Source organism: Hyperolius riggenbachi, chromosome 2 (assembly GCF_040937935.1).
Source record: "Hyperolius riggenbachi isolate aHypRig1 chromosome 2, aHypRig1.pri, whole genome shotgun sequence".
NCBI lineage: Eukaryota > Metazoa > Chordata > Amphibia > Anura > Hyperoliidae > Hyperolius > Hyperolius riggenbachi.
Window position 1 is genome coordinate 278,603,718 of NC_090647.1, and position 18,316 is coordinate 278,622,033.

The 18,316-nt window shown below is 43.2% G+C and overlaps 1 protein-coding gene across 1 annotated transcript in view; it reads right to left on the minus strand.

Moving 5' to 3' along the window:
- Window positions 1-7,231: 7,231 nt before the first annotated feature.
- Window positions 7,232-18,316, minus strand: part of INTS2 (integrator complex subunit 2) — a 68,806-nt gene continuing 57,721 nt past the window's right edge. The window contains exon 24 of the mRNA XM_068268749.1: window positions 7,232-7,506. Coding sequence (XP_068124850.1) covers window positions 7,334-7,506 — 173 coding nt within the window. The 3' untranslated portion in view covers window positions 7,232-7,333. The remainder of the gene's footprint in view (window positions 7,507-18,316) is intronic.

An 18,316-nucleotide genomic window follows, 5' to 3' on the forward strand; every position in this document is an offset into this window, starting at 1 on the left:
GCATACTGCGTACGCAAGCGGAATGATGGACTGCACAATATGACTACATTCCAAACAAATACAAGTCGTTCAAACGATTTGAACACACGTGGCCAACTGTGCAATATCAGCCCAACACTTGTGTGAGTTGAATCACCGGTTGGACTGGGCAAACTACCTGTTATCAATCGCTCATCTAGTCATTTATCACAGGTACACATGCCCAACTATCGTCCAACAGACCAAGTTTAGATAGTTAGGCGGAATAGTAGCACTTGTGTACGAGGTGGTTAGTAGAATGTATTCTAGACTTATCTGCTTGTGCCTGACTGTATGTGTGTTAACCTATCACACAACAGCCTGAAGTAGAGGAGTCAGCATCCTGTTAGACACTCAGGGCCCATTCACACTAGAAGCGCTTTTCTGAGCGTTTTGTGATTGATTCACATTTTTTAAAATCACTCCCATTCACTTTCATTAAAATAGCGGTAAAAATTGTGGCAATTTTTACACGATTTTAACCACTTCAGCCTTCAGTCGTTTTCACTTTATGCATCCGAGCAATGTTCACCTCCCATTCATTAGCCTATAACTTTATCACTACTTATCACAATGAACTGATCTATATCTTGTTTTTTCCGCCAACCAATTAGGCTTTCTTTGGCTGGTACATTTTGCTAAGAGCCACTTTACTGTAAATGCATTTTAACAGGAAGAATAAGAAAAAAACGGAAAAAATTCATTATTTCTTAGTTTTCAGCTATTATAGTTTTAAAATAATACATGCCTCCATAATTAAAACTCACGTATTGTATTTGCCCATATGTCCCGGGTTATTACACCGTTAAAATTATGTCCCTATAACAATGTATGGCGACAATATTTTATTTGGAAATAAAGGTGCATTTTTTCCGTTTTACATCCATCACTATTTATAAGTTTAAAATAAAAAATATATAGAAATATTTCATCTTTACATTGATATTTAAAAAGTTTAGACCCTTAGGTAAATATTTACATGTTTTTTTTTTATTATTGTAATTTTTTTTATTTTTTATATTAAACATTTTATTTAGGTATTTTTTGGGAGGGTGGGATGTAAACAGTACTTTTATAATGTAAATGTGTGTTGAGTTTTATTTTTTTTTACTTTTAGTTGTAGTTTTACTTTTTGGCCACAAGATGGCGGCCATGAGTTTGTTTACATGACGTCACTCTAAGCGTAACATACGCTTAGAGGGACGCATGGGGGATGCAACAGCCAGAAAAAGCGGAGCTTCTGAGAGAAGCTGTCGCTTTTTCTGCGGGGGAGAGGAATCAGTGATCGGGCACCATAGCCTGATTCACTGTTCGTGGGCTAACGATCCACGGCCGTATCGGCCGCGGGAGCGCACATGGCCTCCTGGGCATAGCTGGTACGTCCAGGAGGCCAAAGTAGTTAATGAAAGTGAATGGCAGCAATTTTAAAAAACGCTAATCAATTGTAAAACTCTCAGAAAAGCACATCTAATGTGAATGGGCCCTCATTGATAGCAGTTATATATGTGGAATTAAGATGAGGTGAACAAAGGTCACATGGCCATCATTTTGAGGGAAAACAAAAAAAAGTATTTATGTTTTATTAAACTTGGCAAATGTGCACTATTTGATATGTGCAGGGGGAACGATAGAAGATGTACAAGTCATTTTGCAAACTGTCCAAATAATTAAAAAATAAATAAAAAAATATTATTCACCATCCATCATTTTGACTGAGTTTGGTATCCACAGATTCAGAATCATGCCTCTGAGCTTCGAGAATACTTTCAATTTTCTATAGGAAACAAAGCTGTACCTTATACTCTCCTTTGCGGAGCATTTGGCAAAATACTTTTTCTAAATGCATCCATTTATGATGCATAGATAGATTGTAATGTTTATTGTGAATAGTGTTATTCACATCCGGGTTTCCATTTTCGGATGCCTGGATAGTGCTGTACACAGTCATACAGCACCATTAGCAGGGGATAGCGTCACGAAGTTGCACTCCAGTTTGCGCTTCATGCGACTTCGATGCTTCCTACTTCCAGCTTAGAAGAAGGAAACAGAGTCACGTTAAGCATGAGGTGGAGCACAATTGCGTGACTAACCCCGCTAATGGTGCTGAATGGCAGTACACTGTGTTACCCAGGCTTCAGAGAATGGAAACCTGGATGTGAACACCAGCACTAACTGTGAGGGTCTGTTTCCACTACACGCAGATTGGATGCAGGAAAAAATGACTGCAATGAATGCCTATGGGCCTGTTTCCAGTAAACACAAATTACAAGCAGCACAGCACATTCCAGCCTGACTGCCTGAGCCTGACAGAGGAGAGAAGGTTAGATCATATAACAGAGATAACACAGTCACTGTGCAACTAGGAAAGGCTGCAGTAAGACAGAGCACATTAGAACAGCTATAGGAATTTATAGGATAGAAGAAATAAGGCTCAAAATTTTGTTACAGAGTCTCTATAACACCTACCTGAAGTGACATGTGAAAGGATGAGACAAACATACTGTAGGTACATGTAGTACTAGTCCTACTATTTTCCTGTAAAGCAAGTTACAAAACTAGCATTGGGAAGGACACAGGCAGCGCCTTTACCTCTTTGCCATTTCATTAATCACACATTGAAGTGTGGTTTTATTTAGGGGTACCCATTTCATGGGCCCTGTATTTATTTTGTTTAGTTCATAATTTTACCTGTTGGTTAAGCAATGAAATAGCAGTCTACACTTATCTGCTGTGTTTTATTTTAAAGAGAACCCGAGGTGTGTTTGAAGAATGTGATCTGCATACAGAGGCTGGATCTGCCTATACAGCCCAGCCTCTGTTGGTATTCCAAACCCCCCTAATGTCCCCCTGCACTCTGCAATCAGACATAGATCACAGCCGTGCGTACTGTGTTTACATCTGTAGTGTCAGTCTCCGCTGCTCCCCCGCCTCCTGCATAGCTCCGGTCCCTGCCCCCGTCCCTTCCCTCCAATCAGCAGGGAGGGAAGGGATGCAGGCGGGGACTGGAGTTCTGCAGGAGGCGGGGAGAGCAGCAGACTGACACTATAGAGAAAAACACAGCCTGCTGCGACACGCCGTGTGTTGACAGCACGGCTGTGATTTATGAGGGATTGCAGAGTGCACGGGACCTTAGGGGGGTTTGGGATACCAACAGAGGCTGGGCTGTACAGGCAGATCCAGCCTCTGTATGCAGATCACATTCTTCAAACCCACCTCGGGTTCTCTTTAATGCCATTAACCCTGAGAGGGTAGCCTTTGTATCTGCAATACACAAGGAACAAATAATGCAGTCATACTGCATAGGAATTTTTGGGGGTAGGGACCAGAGATCGAGGACTGTATGTTTCTGATCTCCAACTTTATACATACAAAACAAGGATCAAAAGAATTCCATAAACTACTCAAAAAAGGTATCCTTACCACCAACTTGCATTCATTTGACCATGATTTAGTACATAAAACAGCTGATGCTTCAGCAAGCACTTGTGTGTATGGTGCCATTCAGTTCAAAACAGTTTACATAGACTGTTTATTACGGTAATTTACCAGGACATTGGCAAACACTACCTGAATGCAGTTTTTTGTACAAACAGAAAATAGAATAAAAAAACACAACACTTTGATAAAAAAAAAATGTATTTTTTACAACAGCAAAATCCATCCACATTTCATAGGAACTTCAGCCATTTCATAGTATAAACAAGTGTATTCTTAAAAAGAAATGATATTATCAAACCTATTTATAGTCATGTGTTCATGACATACAGCACAAAACATAATAAATTACAAAATATTACAGTCAAGTATAAAGTTTTTCCTCTACACTTCTTGAAGCTACATACAGATGGACCATCATCGCCCAAGACATTACTTGCAAAAATCAGTAACCCTTTGCACCCTCGCATGCAAATTTTCAAACAAATACATTCACAGGTTCACTCATCCAGGCACAACTGTATCCCTACAGCTAAGTTAAAAGCCGGGGTCTTAGTTCACAGACTATGCATTTGCATTCTTATGCTTAGTCACCTATACTGCGCAGAAGTACCCAGGTAAACATAGGTGTCCTAACTCTGGCCCTGTAACATGACATTACTTGGGTGCAAACCTAGTGTCAGTACAGGTGCGCCCCATGATATCATTTAGCACTATACCAGATCACTAAATTATGACCACTATTGTTTAGCGCATAATTACCCCCTCCCCACTCCAGAGCCTAAAATTGCAAAATTATCACCAACAATAGTTTTGGGTGACAATCATTCAGCATCTGTACAGAGCTTTAATATAACATCTGAGAAAACCAGTGACTAGATTGGTGAACACAAGAAGTATAAATTCAGAGTTGTCAATGCACTAGAACAGAATAGAATATTACAAGCACAATTTGACATTTATTTGAAAATCTCCCCAAATGCTAATGCAATTATATTACTGATTTGCTTCTTAAACCAGCTATGGACAAAGTAGCACTCAGATGTTTACATGGAGCAGGCTGCACACAGTCAAGCTATGTCTTACCCTGTTTTTCTCTTTTCTGCTCTTGCAAAAAAAAAAAAGTATTGCTATACTAGGACAGAACCAAACAGGGGAATGCCTTTTTATATGGTACAAGTAGTAAGTAGTATTTTACATGGATTTCTGGAGTGTTTACCAGGAGCAGAACATGCGAGGGTGTAATGGACACAATTTAGTCTAGTCTGCAGAATGTGAATGGTGCTTTATTTATAGTAAACTTAAAATAACTAATGTAATAATTACATTATTGATGAGCTACACCGGCGCAGTGATCTGAAAACTTGGCTCTCCAGCTGTTAAGGAACTACAAGTCCCACAATGCATTGCGGGAGTCTGACAGACACAGTCATGATTCATAAAGGCAAATGCATTGTGGGGCTTGTAGTTCCTTAAAGGGGTTCTTCCGCGAATGAGGAAAAAAAATCAAAATGGTTTATGCATAATCTATTAAAAATCCTTCTAAAATAGTGTGAAAAGTTTTTTTAAAAAATGAATGGTTTCACCAATACAACATGTAATGTATACAGTGACGGCTGAGGTGACTGTGAGGCTAATCCATTTGTTAGGGGTGGTTTTTTTGTTACTGTCATTTCACAAGCTGCTCCCTACCTAGTTTTCATTGCTGTAATGCAGGGCTATGATGAAGTGCTGTGCAATGGCAGTTACAGCTGAATAACGGCTGTGCTGCTCTGTAGTTTCTGCTTGTACTTCCTTACAGAGCTGACCCCCCTCCCCCCCCTCTCTGTACTGTACTGTACTGAACTGTAGCTCAGGCAGCTAACTTGCCGTGCAATGGATAGGAAGTCCTCTGCACAGACGCTGAAGTCTGGTTGCCCGGCAACGAGGTAAACACGTGATTTGCTCCGAAGAGCTGCCCGACCTCTGCCTACAGGGAGAGGCGGGGGGAGGGGGGTCAGCTCTGTGAGGAAGTACAAGCAGAAACTACAGAGCAGCACAGCCGTTATTTTAATAGCTGTAACTGCCATTGCACAGCACTTCATCATAGCCCTGCATTACAGCAATGAAAACTAGGTAGGGAGCAGCTTATGAAGTGAAAGTAACAAAAAAAAACACCCCTAACAAATGGATTAGCCTCACAGTCCCGTCAGCCGTCACTGTATACATTACATGTTGTATTGGTGAAACCATTCATTTTTTTGAAAAAATTTTCACACTATTTTAGAAGGATTTTTAATAGAACATGCATAAACCATTTTGATTTTTTTTCCTCATTCGCGGAAGAACCCCTTTAACAGCTGGGGAGCCAACTTTGCAGATCACTGCACTGGTGGAAAATAACAAATCACATCCTATTCTTTTCCATTATGGACAGAACGAAGACTGGTTAATTACTCAAACGGAGGTTTGTTGCTGCCCCTCCTTTAGTCATTACAGCCAACACATTCATGTGAACCAAACTTCTTGGTTCCCTTATTTGACCATTCCATATATATTAATTTGATAATTCCATAATATAAATAGATAACTAGCGACACTAATATATGTTCTGCTGACCTAATAGATTTTATATACCAATAGTCAACATATGTGGCCCTTTTTTTAGTGGCCTTCAAAGGCCTGTGTGGTTTTCAGATGCGTACCACCCATGAGCTGTTGCTCCAGTGGCGAATGTCAGGGCCAGTACATGCTAAAAAGCGCAAGCGTAATCGCAAACGCTCAGGGCTTTTTGAAGTGATTCTTCTAGGCATATGCCTAGCGATTTATGGAGCGTTTTGGTGTAGGTTTATTTTATTTTTTTTGTTACAGTAGAGCTGTAACTGAACAGCTTCTGTAACAAAAACGCTTGGAAAATAGATTTGATCTAGCGCTTTTCAAAGTGATTTTTCACTTTCCTATACTTAACATTGAGGCTGAATCGCCTCAGACATCAGCAGAAATGCTGCAGGACCCTGGCTCCGGTGTGATCCATCCTATTCAAATACATTAGCCAAGCACTTTTCAAAACGCTGACGTTTTTTAAAAGAGCTCAGAAGCGCTCTTGGTGTGCACCAGCCTCAGAATGTACGGTATACAGCCAAAGCATGCGGCCAGGCTTACGCTGTTCATTTGGCGGATATGGCATGGAGGTAAATTTTACCCAACTGAAGGGAGGAAATTTTTTGGGTTACTCTGCTTTACTAATAGTTGCTCTAAACAATATGGAGGGGTCACTATAACCCACTGGGATTAAAATTGGGTGGTCACTCTGCTTAACTGGTCAGCACTTTAATATTTGAACACTGCCTGTTTTGGGGATTAGTTTGTCTCATGGGGGAAACTATTTTACCCAAACAAGAAGATGTCAACAGCTGCTGGGTCTGCAAACATGTAACATACCCTAAAAATAAACAGTTATTGTGCTTGTATATAAAAAGTCCTCAGCTATTCTAAGCCCTTTTGTACAGAATGCACCTGAGGATCAATTACCACCCCACGTACACAGGAATTGTTGCAAGGAATATTGCAGGAATTTCCAAGAATTAAAATGCACCTCTGCTTTTACATTACTGTTGAAATTAACATTTGAGAAAAAAACAGTTCTCTTTAAAAATGTACTGTCACTTTTAGAAAACTGCTACAAATTATATGAAAACCAATGCCCAAAACTTTTTAAAGATCAGATCCTATTTTGTATTTTGGCAAAGCGTTTTAGTCCATCTTACACATCCTACTATCTGCACACACAAGAAGTCTATAAGTTTAACAACTATAATGCTGTTTTATTGCTTTTTACAAGCTGATCCATTTCTGCTTATGTACAGATAAAGTATACAAAACTATAACATTGTGATATTATTCATACTCCTGTGACACTCATATTAATTATTTCAACAATTGTACATTCAACTTGTTGACAGAGCTGTACATCTGGATCCACAGTCTCTGCATCCTTTGTAAGGGAAATGGATGCAGGGGTTTGGCTAAATGTGCTGGACAACTCCTTTGGCTTTTCTTTAAGCTGCTGCAGGCCTGTTAAAAGAGACATAAAACAGTCATGTAACATAGCAACAGAGTATGAGAATGTTGTGCAATTCACAAATCCCCAAAAAAGTCCAGGACAACCAATCCATATTTAAAAAATGTACTTAAAGAGGCACTTAAAGAGACTCAGAGACGAGTCTTAAGCTATTTTTTTTTTTTTACTTACCCGAGGCTTCCTCCAGCCCCATAAGCATGGCTGTGTCCCTCGCCGTCCTCCTGCGATCTCCTGTTCAGCAGCGGTGAGCCCCGGTAGCAGGCTCAGTGACATCACTCCAGGTCTACTGCGAATGCGCAGAAGGCTTTGACTGAGTCTGTTACCGGGGCTCACCGCAGGCTCAACAGTAGAGAGCAGGAGGACGGCGAGGGACGCAGCCGTGCTTATGGGGCAGGAGGAAGCCCCAGGTAAGCAAAAAAAAAATAGCTTTAAAGGGAAACTTCAGCCTAAACAAACATACTGTCATCAAGTTACTTTAGTTAGGTAATTTAATCTCTTACCCACCCTGTTTTAAAAGAACAGGCAAATGTTTGTGATTAATGGGGGCTGCCATCTTTGTCATGGGGGCAGCCATCTTTTTGGTTGAAAGGAGGTGACAAGGAGCAGGAGACACAGTTCCAACTATCCTGTGTCCTGATTACCCCTCCCAGCTGCACACACTGGGCTTCAAATGTCAAATTCAAAATGTAAAAAAAAAAAAATACACTAAAACAGCAGAACGAGAACAACAAAAACAGAAATCCCATCATGCTTTGCACAGCATCAGTGGAAAAAAGCCCAGGCAGTTTTCTTCTGTGCAGCTAAAAATAAGGCTTGTTTAAGAGAAACAAAGTTCTGATGCTGTGAAACTGTTAAAGAAACACAAAGCCTTTTCAGTGCTGCTGAGTCGATTTTTAGTCCGGAGGTTCACTTTAAGCCCAGTCTCAGAGTCCCTTTAAGCCTGCAAAAAAAAATAATTCAGTTTCACTAACCTGGGGCTTCCACCAGCCCCCTGCAGCCGTCCCGTGCCCTCGCAATCACCCACAGATCCTCCTATCCCCCACCGCCAGCTACTTTCATTTCGCCAACAGGCCTGGCCAGCACCTGCGCAGGACGGTATTGCGGACAGGAACGTGAACATGCATGGACAGGCCTGGCCAGCGCAGGATGGTATTGCGGACGGGAACGTGAACACACGTAGCCAGGCCTGTACAGGCGCAGTCAGCCTGTCGGCCGAAAAAGACGGTAGCTAACTGCAGGGGACATCTGCAAAATGACTGAGGGCACAGGATGGCTGCAGAGGGCTGGTAGAAGCCCCAGGTGAGTAAAACTGATTTTTTTTCTTGCAGGCTGAAAGACTCTGAAGTCATTTTTTTCCTGTTTTTTTATTTAATCCTGTTCAGCCTTATATCCTAAGTGGATTTGCCGCAATCCCGCGTCAGAACGAGTGTATTATACTAGAGAAATAGACCTGCAATCTACTTAGGATATAATGCTGAACAGGATTAAATAACAAAAACAGGAATAAAATATGAGACTTCAGAGTCTCTTTAAGGATCCCTTTAAAGGGACGCCGAGCAGTGCAGAAACTATGGAAAGATGCATACCATTTTGAAGCTCTCGCCTCTTTCCAACGACACATAAACCGCCACCCTACACCTTTTAGTTTTCGTTATTTTCACGATCGAAATCACGGCAAATGCGATTTCGATCGCGAAAATTAACACAAACTAAAAGGCATAGGGCGGCGGTTTATATATTGTTGGAAAGAGGAGAAAGAGAGCTTCGAAATGGTATGCATCTTTCCATAGTTTCTGCACTGCTCGGAGTCCCTTTAAAGGATACTTGAGTTGAAAAAGATACCCCTGAAATCTTGTAGGTCCCTTGCTGTCCTCCTGTTTCTCTTCCTTGATCCACTGTGTGGCCCAGTAAAGTGCAGATTTCGTTACGTTGCACACTACTGTGCATGCATGGTCATGAGTCTTAATGTGCAGCGCAGGCAACGAACACACCAGATTATGGGAGCGCGATAAAGGAAGCGTGCTGCCGAGCCAACGCATGCCTAGTAAGGCAAGTGCCAATGTTACCAGGCCAAACAGCGGATAAAGACTACGGTGGGCTGGAAGAAACCCCAGGTAAGTAAAAGGGGACACTTCAGTTTCAACTCGGGTTTCCTTTAGAGTAGAGGTGAACTGGTAAAATATAAAGTACAACTTTTATAACTAAGCATTTTTGTAAAAGGGAAACTACAACCTAACAAATACTGGATACCAACTGTGGTTTGCATAAAGTAATACACTGCAATAAACCCAAACGATTATGGAAAGAAGTTCTTATCTCCATTAATAGTAAAACAAAAAGAATTGAGTGCGGCTGTGTCAATCTGGAACTGCAAGCCTCAAAGATTCTTAGACCTGTTATTTTCTAGGACCTTGGGATGAATCTCCCTTCTAGACTTGAAGCAGAAGCACATATGTTGTACAGATGTTTCAATACAGGACTTAGATGTGCTTTTCAGTGTATGTTCCTTTTGCAGATTACAGTGGTTTGCAAAAGTATTAGGCCCCCTTCACGTTTTCCACATTCCACATTTTGTCATATCACTTGGCACAACACCCACATACGCAACCTCAGGAAAGAAACTCGAGCAGCTGAACGGAAATGGAGGAAATCACATCTCAATTCTGACTTCCTAGATTACAAGGCCAAACTGTTACTCTTCCACACTGCCCTCTCTGAGGCTAAACAAAAGGTACTTCGCAGCATTGATTGGAACCCAAGCTTCCAACCCTCGACAGCTTTTTGCTACCTTTAATTCCCTCCTCAACCCCACTCCTCCCCCTCCCAGCTCCTCCCTCTCAGCCAACGACTTTGCCAACCACTTCACCACTAAAATTGCAACAATACGCAATGAAATTTCCCTCCCCCATCCCTCCCTTCCCAACGCCTCTCAGGTTGTCCCCTTGCCTTCCCTCCCAGCTGCTCCCCTGTCTCATCCACTCCTCACCTCTTTTGCTCCTGCCACCATTGATGAAGTCAGCCTGCTGCTAGCGGCTCCCCCCCCCCCCCCCCCCCCATCCTCTCCTTGTGATCCGGTACCTGCCAATACTCTTCGTCCCCACTTCCCTGACCTGGCCCCAGTCCTCACCTCCTTGTTCAATCTCTCCCTTTCCACAGGCACCTTCCCCAAACCATTCAAACAGGCCACTGTACTTCCCCTGCTGAAAAAACCCTCACTCGACCCATCCCTACCCTCAAACTACCGCCCAATCTCCCTCCTTCCCTATGCTTCTAAACTCCTTGAACGCCTAGTACACCAACGCATTACCCAATACATCAACACCAATACCCTACTTGACCCCCTACAGTCTGGATTCCGACCTGCACACTCAACTGAAACAGTCCTTGCCAAGGTGGTCCACGACCTTATCCTTGCCAGGGCCAAAGGCAGTTATTCCATCCTGCTCCTCCTTGACCTCTCCGCAGCATTTGACACTGTTGACCACCCCCTCCTCCTCCAATCACTACAGTCCATGGGCATCCATGGCCTTGCCTTGGCCTGGATCTCCTCCTACCTATCCAATCGCTCCTTCACCACTTCCTTCAATGGCTCCTCCTCAACCCCTGCCCCCCTCGCAGTTGGGGTCCCTCAGGGCTCTGTTCTAGGCCCCCTTCTTTTCTCCATATACACTTCCTCCATTGGCAAGCTTATCTCCTCCCTGGGCTTCAATTACCACCTTTATGCAGATGACACTCAGATTTATCTCCATACCCCCGATCTCTCATCCACCACCATAAACAAGGTCTCCTTGTGTCTCTCAGCAATTTCCTCCTGGATGTCAGCTAGGTTCCTGAAGCTTAACCTAGACAAAACTGAGCTCCTGATCTTTCCACCGCATGCTGCTGCACCCCTCCCAGATTTCCACCTCACAATCGACAACACAACCATTCGCCCTACCTCCCAGGCCCGCTGTCTGGGTGTCACCTTGGACTCTGACCTCTCCTTCATCCCACACATCCAAAACATCACCAGAGCCTGCAATTTCCACCTCTGTAATATCTCCAAGATCCGCCCCTTCTTAACCCCAGACACGACCAAACTGCTCATCCATGCCCTCATCATCTCCCGCCTTGATTACTGTAACTCCCTCCTTTCTGGCCTCCCCCTGAAACGCACTGCCCCCCCTTCAATCAGTGATGAACGTGGCTGCAAGACTCATCCATTCCTCGCACCGCTCCGCATCCTCATCTCCCCTTTGTGAATCCCTGCACTGGCTCCCTATCCGTTTCAGGATAACTTTCAAGATTCTATGCCTGGCGTATAAATCTGTGCACAAAACCTGCCCTACCTACATCTCGGAGCTTGTTCACAGGTATACACCAGGTCGCCCCCTCCGATCCTCCAACGACCTTCGCCTCACCACCCCACGCATTTCACACTCCCATGCCCGCCTGCAGGATTTCTCAAGGGCTGCCCCCACCCTCTGGAATGCCCTTCCACCACCCATCAGACTTGCTCCCTCTTTCAACACATTCAAGCAAGCCCTTAAAACCTACCTCTTTAGGATGGCCTACCCACCTCCTACCGCACAGTAACTCTCTAATGAGTATTTAACAGCCCCACCTAGTGTTTCCACCCCACCCTTTAGATTGTAAGCCTCTGGCAGGGTCCTCCACTCCCTAGTGTAATCTACAGGATTGTGTGCTCCTGTCCTATGACAGCCTGTACTGGTATTACTGGGCCTACCTAACCAGCCCATATCACACGATCATGTATTTTGAACAATTTCCATGTTTAACTTTGTTCTATGTTGTATAACCTTATGTCTGTCATCCTTGTATCATTGTATATATTTATTGTCCAGCGCTGCGTAATATGTTGGCGCTTTATAAATTCAATAAATATTATTATTATTATTATTATTATTATTATTATTATTATTATTATCACTGCCACAAACATGAATCAATTTTATTGGAATTCCCTGTGAAAGACCAATACAAAGTGGTGAACACGTGAGAAGTGGAACAAAAATCATACATGGATTCCAAACATTTTTTTTTACAAATAAATAACTTCAAAGTGGGGTGTGCGTAATTATTCAGTCCCCTTTGGTCTGAGTGCAGTCAGTTGCCAATAGACATTGCCTGATGAGTGCTAATGACTAAATAGAGTGCACTTGTGTGTAATCTAATGTCAGTACAAATACAGCTGCTCTGTGACGGCCTCAGACGTTGCCTAAGAGTTGGGAGCAACAACACCGTGAAGTCCAAAGAACACACAAGACAGGTCAGGGATCAAGTTACTGAGAATTTTAAAGCAGGCTTAGGTTACAAAAAGATTTCCAAAGCCTTGAACATCCCAAGGAGCACTGTTCAAGCGATCATTCAGAAATGGAAGGAGTATGGCACAACTGTAAACCTACCAAGACAAGGCCATCCACCTAAACTCACAGGCTGAACAAGGAGAGCGCTGATCAGAAATGCAGTCAAGAGGCCCATGGTGACTCTGGACGAGCTGCAGAGATCTACAGCTCAGGTGTTTGGATTCATGTATGATTTTCGTTCCACTTCTGACGTGTACACCACTTTGTATTGGTCTTTCATGTGGAATTCCAATAAAATTGATTCATGTTTGTGGCAGTAATATGATAAAAGGTGGAAAACTTCAAGGGGGCCAAATACTTTTGCAAACCACTGTAAATACCAAGAAATAGTTTAGGGGTAGGAGGGGGATCACTAGATACGAGGGAAATTTATAGGCGAGGGAGAAACCAGGAAAATGAAAAGGGGAGGTAGGACATCAGGGAATTGTATAGGGAAGGAGGAGGTCCTTTAGAAAACAGCAAACTTTTATAAGTGATGGAGGTGACCACTAGACATTGCAATTGGCCTGTAACTTGGTCCCAGTGTTCAAGTTCAGCCTACTTTGAACAGAGTTTAACATCTAGGTGTATCCAGTAAAAGATTATGTTGTATATATTGTGTGTGGACAGCAGCGACTAGGTTCCTGTTAAACTTTATATAACCTCTGGGTATAACTTAGAGGTTCTTCCAGCATCTTGTGTGCAGAAAAGGAATAGGACTGCAGTTTAAAAAATAAATTAATAATAGATAAATAAAAGAATAGAAACTATATATCAATTATATATTATATATTACAAATAATTCCTGTCATTGCTGAATGCCGCATATAATGTAGAGTTTAAATGGTAAGAAGTTTGGGGAAGTAATTAAAGAAAACTTGCAAATGGGTGCATATAAAAGAGGGATGATTAGCAAGAGCAAGAAGCATGTAGGAGAAAACCTTCCTCAGTTTATGTCAAATAAATATGCGAGAGGCGCCTTGAGTCCTGGAGGAAGCATCTTTCTGCACAGTTATGTCCCATTGTTTGTAAATTCATAAAGAACACTGTAGAGATGGTGAGCCTCATCTCCTGCACTAGTTTTTGGGATCTACTCATACTGCACAAATGCTTTCCTAATGTATCCTAATTAAATACCATTCCAGTAAAAAAGCAGATTGTAGAAGACGTTACTGCTGGTAGCTCCTCTCTTTAACTTGTATCCACTTGCAGTCTTAAAGAGAACCCGAGGTGTGTTTAAAGAAGGTTATCTGCATACAGAGGCTGGATCTGCCTATACAGCCCAGCCTCTGTTGCTATCCCAAACCTCACTAAGGTTCCCCTGCACTCTGCAATCCCTCATAAATCACAGCCATGCTGTGAGGCTGATTTTACATCTGTAGTGTCAGTCTCAGCTGCTCCCCCGCCTCCTGCATAGCTCCGGTCCCTGCCCCCGTCCCTTCCCTCCAATCAGCAGGGGGGGAAGGGATGCAGGCGGGGACTGGAGTTCTGTAGGAGGCGGGGAGAGCAGCAGACTGACACTATAGAGATTAACACAGCCAGCTCTGACAAGCTGTTTGTCAGCAGCGAGGATGTGATTTATGAGGGATTGCAGAGTGCAGGGGGACCTTAGGGGGGTTTGGGATAGCAACAGAAGCTGGACTGTATAGGCAGATCCAGCCTCTGTATGCAGATAATATTCTTCAAACCCACCTCGGGTTCTCTTTAAGGTGCGTACACATCTGATGTTATGCCAGATTGTCGTTCAAACTGGACGTTTGAACGACTTGTCTTTCAAATAAGAAGTCGTGCAGACTCCTTGTACACACATACGAGAAAACGTTTGAAATGTGTAACGATCGGTGTCAGCACACAGAGAGAATCTGATTATTGGTGATCTGCAGTATCAGCAAGAATACAGATATATACCTGATTATTGATGATCTGCAGAATCACCAATAATACAAGTATAACTAACCTCTGGACACCTATATAGTGTGAGTGTTTGGTGCAACAGTAATGACGGAGTTGGACCACCCTAGGAGCAGGTGGTCCTTGGCAGTATGGGAAATGCCTCCCTCTGGAAAGTACAAGGACCTTTCAGCAGCCTGAGACATCCAAAGGGGTGGAGCCCCAGGCTGAATAGCAGGAAGGCCCTGTGGCTGAGTGACACCTGGAAGGTGGGCGTCACAAACAGGTCTGGAGACTAATCTCTCAATGGAGAGGGATAGCTCTCAAGGTCGGGCAAGCCAGGTCGGCAACACACGGGCAGATAAAGTACAAAGACAGAAGGCTGATTCGGTAACCAGGGGCAGGCAGGGTTGGCAACAGGTAATCAGATATGCGTAGGTACCGAATCAGAAAGCGGAGGGATAGTCAGGAATGCAATAGGTCATAACATATCAAACAATGCCTAGTCTTGGGTGTGAGGTCCGTGTTTTCAACACCCTGGAACTAGTCTGGAGTATAACACAATGATAACATAGTATCCCTAATCTTGGGTGTGAGGTCCGTGGTCTCAACACCCTGGAACTAGTCTGAAGTATAACACAATAATAATACAGAAGTAATCTGGCTCAGTGTGAATTCCCAGGTCCTCCTGGTTCTAACACACTGTGGGATCTGACTATGGTCTGAGTGCTTTCACGTAAGTGTTCGCAACGGCAGACAACTTGAGACTGACCAGCAATAACTATATATAGAGCGGCGCCACCCACCGCTGATCAGCCAATGGCCACTTGCTCTGCGATCAGCTGACTAACCTGGTCAGCTGATCCCTCCTCGTTTGCCATAAAGGTTCTGCCTCTCAGCGCGCGCGCGCGTATTCCTCAATCTGTGTGCACGAACAGACCCAGCCACAGCAGACGCACGCTGCTGCGTGCAAACCGCCGGGCTGGACGCGGAATCAGCCGCCTTGCTGTCAGTCCGCGCGGTGGCTTTTCCGCAATCTATTACAGAATGCCAATTACAGTTAATTTACATGTCGTTTAAATGGTCAATGGACTGTATAGAACAATGGACCAGATCAATGACTGATCAAACAACTTGTTGTTTGAATGTCTTTTAGTGTCAAACTAATAGAACTAAAAAAAACTAAAACCAATTTGTTTTAACAGTCCACGGATCCGCCAAGCGGATCAGTCAAAACTGCTGCTATCAGTCTAACGATCGTTCGTACACACTCTAAACTGCCGTTCAAATGACCGGTTTGAACAACAAGTCGTTCAGAAAGATCAGACGTGTGTACATACCTTTACTGAGGGCTTTGAGATAATGCAAAGCAGCAACAGAGAAAGTGCCACACCTTGATATATGCCACACAAGATTACTCCCTTGTGCTAATTCAGCAATCAGGTATATCAGCAGGAATTTGCAGGAATCGTATTTGCAGGAATCACGCTCTCTAATGCTGGGTACACACTATGAGATTTTATGGTCGATTTACTGTCAGATCGATTATTTCCAACATGTTCGATTTGCTTTCCGATCGATTTCCGAGCATTTTCCGATTGATTTCCTATTAAAGTTAACGGAAATCGATCGGAAAATGCTCGGAAATCGATCAGAAAGCAAATCGGACATGTTGGAAATAATCGATTCGACAGTAAATCGACCATAAAATCTCATAGTGTGTACCCAGCATTATAGAGCCATTATATCCACAGAGGTAGCAGACAATTGTTTCGGGGGCCTCGCATGGTCCCCTTTTATCAAGGCGTGTGGTTACAATAATGCATAGTAGACAACTCATATATACTTACTTAATCCTAAAATACCCCACCCAAATCAATGACCAAACAGTGAGGTCATCTCCTAGTCACAACATAAACATGTAACTATGCAGAAATCCTCTTAACATCTCATCAGACAAGAAATCACTTCTGTCAAAATGACAGTACGCCCAGCACTACTGCAATCACAAACCGGTAATCACAGACCGGTAAGCCTGCATGATTACAGGATTAAGTAAGTATATATGAGTTGTCTACTATGCAATATTGTAACCACATGCCTTGATCAAAGGGGGGACCCTGCGAGGCCCCTGAAACAATTGTTGGCTACCTCTGGATATAATGGCTCAATAAAAGAGCGTGATTCCTGCAAATACGGTGTGCTGATATACTTGATTACGGATATACTTCGTGACATAGCCTATGCCACAATATCAAGCACCCAACCTTTGGCGAGATGGTGTGCCCACTCACAATCTTCACATATTCATTATGCTAATTGTCTTGAGTTTGAGTTTCTAGTGTGGTCTTCCACTGTCCTATTGAATTTGAGGAAGGTTCTTCGTGGCCTGTTGACTCTGTATAGCACCAGGAATTCACATATTTGTGTGTGTGGCTAGTCAATCCAAGCTGAATTCAGTTAATGTTATGTCTCAACTTTGAGACTTGGCTGACTACTTTGTTTATGAGAAACTGGTGTTTGTGCCTCTGGTTTTGTTCCCAATGCCTTCCTGATCTGTGCTGTCTAGTGGCCCATACGGTTCTGTTATTTGGTAGTTATGATACATAATACTTTCCATGTAGTGCTGGCATCTGATGGTGTTTGTCCCTTTATTACAAGTGCGGTCATTCTTTAGTTTAACCACCCTTGATGGGAGCCTCCTGGTAAGCAGCAAGTTTATCTACGCTTCCAGGTATTTAACTCCTGTTAGTTTATTTAGCCAATATATGTTGATCACGTCTGAGCTAGGTGCTGTCTAAAGGCCCATACACACAGATTTTTTTTTTTAACGACGGGTCGTTTGGACATCCCGTCGTTCAGTCGTCCAGACGTCAAATACTGGCGGATTGCTCAAGACCAGTCTTATCAACTGAACAACGGACTGTACACATGCCAGATTTGACGTCTGGACGACTGAACGACGGGACGTCCAAACGACCAGTCGTTTAAAAAAATCCAACGTGTGTATGGGCCTTAACTCTTAAATGTCCATGACCCACTCCTGAATGCAAGGCTGTGGTGCTGGTAAAAAAAGGGGGGGGGTAGAGAACAGAGAGAAAGAGAAAACGAATACAGCATAACGATCACTATGATTGGTTGTTATAGCCATCACTGTGTTAAAAAAGCAGCACGGGGCAGCAGGGTGGCGTAGTGGTTAGCGCTATTGCCTTGCAATGCTGGATTTCCCGGTTCAACATCTGCAAGGAGTTTGTATGTTTTCTCTGTGTCTGCATGGGTTTCCTCCGGGCACTCCATTTTCCCCCCACATCCCAATGAATTGGCTTCCCACTAAATTGGCCCTAGACTACAATACGTACACTACGCAATACATACATAGACATATGACTATGGTAGGGACTAGATTGTCAGCCCCTCTGAGGGACAGTTAAGTGACAAGACAATATATACTGTACAGTGCTGCGGAAGAGGTCAGTGCTATAGAAATACTAAAGAATAATAAAAGCCAATTTCAAGTGCTCATGGTCAATTACAATACGATTGAATACTATTGACAGTGGGTCAAGAA